General features: G+C 35.9%; 1 protein-coding gene across 1 annotated transcript in view; it reads right to left on the bottom strand.

Annotated features, from left to right (window-relative positions):
- LOC109537695 (cingulin) overlaps positions 1 to 4,553 on the bottom strand; it is a 43,380-nt gene that overhangs the window by 32,644 nt on the left and 6,183 nt on the right. The window contains exon 5 of the mRNA XM_048669874.1: positions 664 to 746. Coding sequence (XP_048525831.1) covers positions 664 to 746 — 83 coding nt within the window. The remainder of the gene's footprint in view (positions 1 to 663; positions 747 to 4,553) is intronic.

Below are 4,553 nucleotides of genomic sequence, written 5' to 3'. Positions count from 1 at the left end.
CATAATTTTACTACGGAAAATTTAGAGAAACATTTAGTTACATTTTCTTTTAAGCATTGTTAATAGTAAATAAGTATATTGAAAATAAATAGAACGTGTTAAATGTAAAATAATAAATAAAAATAACAATACATTATCATTACAACTTGTTTTCTGTTTTTTTTTTCAAATGCTTTTTTTTATTTCGTGCTTTTAAAAAATATTTTTGTGCTTTGTTAAGCACTTTTTTTTCATTTTCTTGTGCTTTTTCATCTGGTTTTTACTTATAAGTATGAAGTACGGTACTTCACTGTCACATAACAGCAGCAGTCAGTTGTTCAACTTCGACCACTTTCACTTTCCTCATTTAAAGATAATTTCTTATACGCTGATACTCCATTAATGAAAATGTTATCCTTAAATTTCAAAACCCAGTACTTTTCGAAACGTGACTGGTAGTCAACCTTTGTGAAACAAACGGTATAAATATTCTCGTATACACTAAGTAGGTACATATACCTATCGGCTCTTCAATTGCCCGCTTTGCACTAGCGAAGCGACATAATAAACCTATTCATAACAAAGATATTAACATTTTCCAAATGGCGACCTGTTAGTCTAGAAAGCTTGGAATATACGTATAATAAGTCGTAATGCCACTTTATTCTTTTCGTTTATAGTTACCTCGTGTCTTCTAAACTGGCATTTTCGTTGACGAGTTTCTCTTGCATGTTATAGCTTTGACTCAATTTACGGGCTATTGGAATCTGAAAATCAACATTTACTTTAATGTAAGTTCATGAGACGTTTTTTAGCCCTAATCTTCCCCGCTGGCTAAAGACGTGTTAGAAGGGGGTGTAGGATGGTGTGTTCAGGAAAATTTATAGGTTCAGGTAGGATGCGATGCTGTGAAGACACGAGATAAGTATTGGAAGAGACAATCAAAGACACGAAATAAAACGCAGAATTTTTTAAGAAGAGAAAAGAAGCAGAAAAGTTTAACCTGGGCAGCTTATGGAAAGTTAAGAACAGTTTCCCGATTCAGTCTTCCAAGGTGTTTAAAAAGGTATTTAACCACTGCGTTCTCCCGGTTTTAACATACCGTTGAGAGACATTAATAACAACCATCACAGTGGCGTGGTGGCAAACGCATCCGCATGCCATGCCTAAGATACCGGATACCATCCCCGATCAAGACGTGAAACAATGGCTAACCACCACCAGTATTCATTCTTCCGAGGAAAACCTCCCAACTGGAGCCGTTCCTTACCGGAAATATACTGGGTAGGTCCCATATAAAGTGGATGGTACGTTCCACAAACATGCGCAAACGTCGTCTACGCTCACTCGGAGTATCGCAATCCTCCCAGTTATAATCCCAAATAGAACCATCAGACACATCACAAGAGTAACACACTATAAAGGATGCTGTCGAGACTGGGGAGTCGGAGCTGGGCGGTCATGTGGCCAGAGTAAACGATGGTCGATGGACCAAAAATATTACAACGGAGATCAAGAATCCAGAAAGATCCAGAAAAACAGAGGGCACGGCGACCAGCCCGATGCAGTGACAGCATTAGGAGAGTCGCTGAAAATTGGAAGCTGATGGATGGCACAGGTCCGAAAAGAATTGCAAAATATGTGAGAGGCTTTTGTCCAGCAGTGGGCAGTTTAGGCTAATGATGATGATGATGATGGTGATGATGAAGTTTAGAAATTAAAAAACTAATGAAACTAAGAATCTAAAAACTCAGATCATTGATATAAATAAATCACAATCAACATTATTGTGGCGTAATTAAATAACTTATTGTTAAGAGCTATTAATAAAAAAAAATTAAATTAATTTTTATTTATTAAGGAATCACACGGAAGTTTAACGTGTAATACTGGATAGTAATTAGAAAATAGTATAATTCGGTTCTGGACTCGGCCTCGCCTCGGGCGTCAAGTTTCAGCAGTAGCGGACTTTCGACACGCGCACCCTATACTATTTTTCTTGATCCTCGGCGGAAACAAGCCGGGAAAAGTATAAGGTTTCAATAAAAAAAAACTTTGAAAGCGTTGTCAAAACAGTCAGCTGTCAGAGACTGTCAAGCTGGCAGAAGGGCGTGTGGCTAAAGTTATAACTTTCCCCACATAATAAAGGACATGCAATTGAATAATGGGAGAAAAGATAAATTGTCATTGTAATGAGTAAATGTGATGCTTTCGCTAACGAAAACAGTGTCAAAACTACGTATCCAGGGGATCAAGAAAAACGCTGAATTCAAACATGTTAAAATTTTAGATGGCGCTCATAAGAAAAAACAAGGTTGATTATGGTTGTCGAGAATCGATAAGTCATACAACATCGCCACGTTGCAGAAAATAAAAAGTTGGAATAATAAAGAATTAATCATTTTAAATTTCCGCGCCAAGTAAGCTAAGGAAAAAATTTAAAAAAATTCGGATTTTGTTTTTTTCGGATATCTCCGGAAGTAGCAGCATTTTTTTTWAATTTTTGAAGAACATTTTGGTACACTTTTTGTTTGCGCAACTTTGACCCAATTTARCCAATYTCGTATCTTATATGGTTACCGAGATCTCCATGGTTGAGATCCAAAAACGGAAATCCGGTAACGTGATAATGAAAAAACATCATTACCACTCGAAAAATCTAGCAATTTGAAGTAAAGATACTAATTTTTCTTTATGAACGCTTAAGAATTATCTTGGGCTGCCAACCCAACATGGGACCATTTCAAAATGATACTTATTAACACATTTGCAATTCGATTTCCACTGTTAATTACTTATGCAAATTTTCGACAAAAATTTTASAATATTTTTCTCGTACGTTCCSAGTGAGCCTCTATAACCCCTTCGAATGGACGCCAATTTTCACCCTGTGTATAAAATTTTTCTTCTACTAACATGGATTAAAAACTTCCCACAGAACCACCGGTCATCACCGGTGACCATCAAGCAGATTTCCAACATATGCAATTCCTATTGAATATTGAACTTTTAGCTAAATACGTAACAAACTATCAGAGTGGAACCAATATAAAAAAATGTTGTAACTTAGCTTAAAGACAGCAAATTACAAAACAATTAATGTAATATATTACATACATATCATATAGAGCACTAGTTATTTACGCCTGCAAAAATTAAATTTCAGTTTATTATGGTTTACATACAGGGTGTTTTGTTTTAATCTTAAAACACTTAAATATTTCGAAAATGAGTGATCCGAAGGAAAAATGCTTCAAGTAAGAAGTTAATATCTGGGAGGGGGACGTTTATTTGTGTCACAAAACCACAACATTTTACTGGAGATTCTAATAGTACGTCAAAAAGTGAGAATAATTTATCTAAAACAGTTTCTTCGATTTTGGCAGGTGGCCCTGCGATTCATCAAGTATCAATTTGTTTGCTTTAGATCTGCTAAACTATTTATTATTTTACTGAAACGCTGAAAATTTTAGTGTGACGAATGGCATTTATTAATATCAGGAATATTCGGTCCGAAAATTGTTTGATGAATAAAATCAAATATGTACCTCCAAATCAACAAAACATTTATTGGTTGGTAATTGATGGATCGCAGCCCTACCTGTCAAAATCAAAGAAACTGTTTTAGATCAATTATTCTCACTTTTTGACGTACTATTAGAATTTTCAGTTAAATGTTGTAATTATTATTTGAAATTCCCAAGTTGGCCCCTGCCTAGCCTACAAGATCGAATTGATTTCCCCTTCCCAAATATTAGCTTCTTATTTGAAACATTTTTTCGTAGGATCACTCGTTTCCCAAATATTTAAGCGTTTCGAGTTAAAAAAAAATGGTGTGCGTCACGTCACAACTTCATATAGTTATAGAAACCATATAAAACTTCGAACTATCGAACTTGTTTAACGCATGATGACAATAATAATTTTATTTCACAATTTTTATATTATCTTTAGTTTGATAATTTATAAATAGATCAAAAATAGGTAACATGTAACTTAATTTTCTTTTGAATGTAAAATATCTTTTTTATTTGCAACATTTGCTTGCATTGGCAAAGAAACAAAAAGACAACGGCACGCGGCGTTCCCAAGCGATCACCCATCCAAGTACTAACCGCGCCCGACGTTGCTTAACTTCGGTGATCGGACGAGATAGATAGATAGATAAAACATTTATTAATATTTACATTATATACAGACATTAACAGATTAACAACAATAACAACAAATGACAGGAGCAAGCCCATGTCAGCGCATGTCCAGATGGTCGGCCAGTTGCTTCTCTGCCTATAGTTTAAATGGGCGGGAAGTAGTCCAGTACCTGGGCAGAGCCCTTACAAGGACATTCGCGGATTCGCAATCGCACCAAAACGTGAGGAGATAATCTTTAAATGGCGACTTTTCTTTCACTGGAAGGGCATTCATTGAGGAAAAGAGGTCTTCCTGAAGGGAAGCCAAAAACACCTTTTGCTTCGACCTTTAAATTGATACTATCAGCCGTGGCGTTTGCCGCAGGCAGTAAACGATTTTATGACCTAGGCCACGCCCTTCGCTCTAACCGGAGCAAGCCTTGC

This window comes from Dendroctonus ponderosae, unplaced genomic scaffold (assembly GCF_020466585.1).
Source record: "Dendroctonus ponderosae isolate FM_Combo_2020 unplaced genomic scaffold, Dpon_F_20191213v2 Dpon_F_20191213_9, whole genome shotgun sequence".
In the NCBI taxonomy this organism is placed as follows: Eukaryota; Metazoa; Arthropoda; class Insecta; order Coleoptera; family Curculionidae; genus Dendroctonus; species Dendroctonus ponderosae.
The sequence above is the reverse complement of the archived record's forward strand: the minus strand, read 5'-3'. Positions and strand labels throughout refer to the sequence as shown.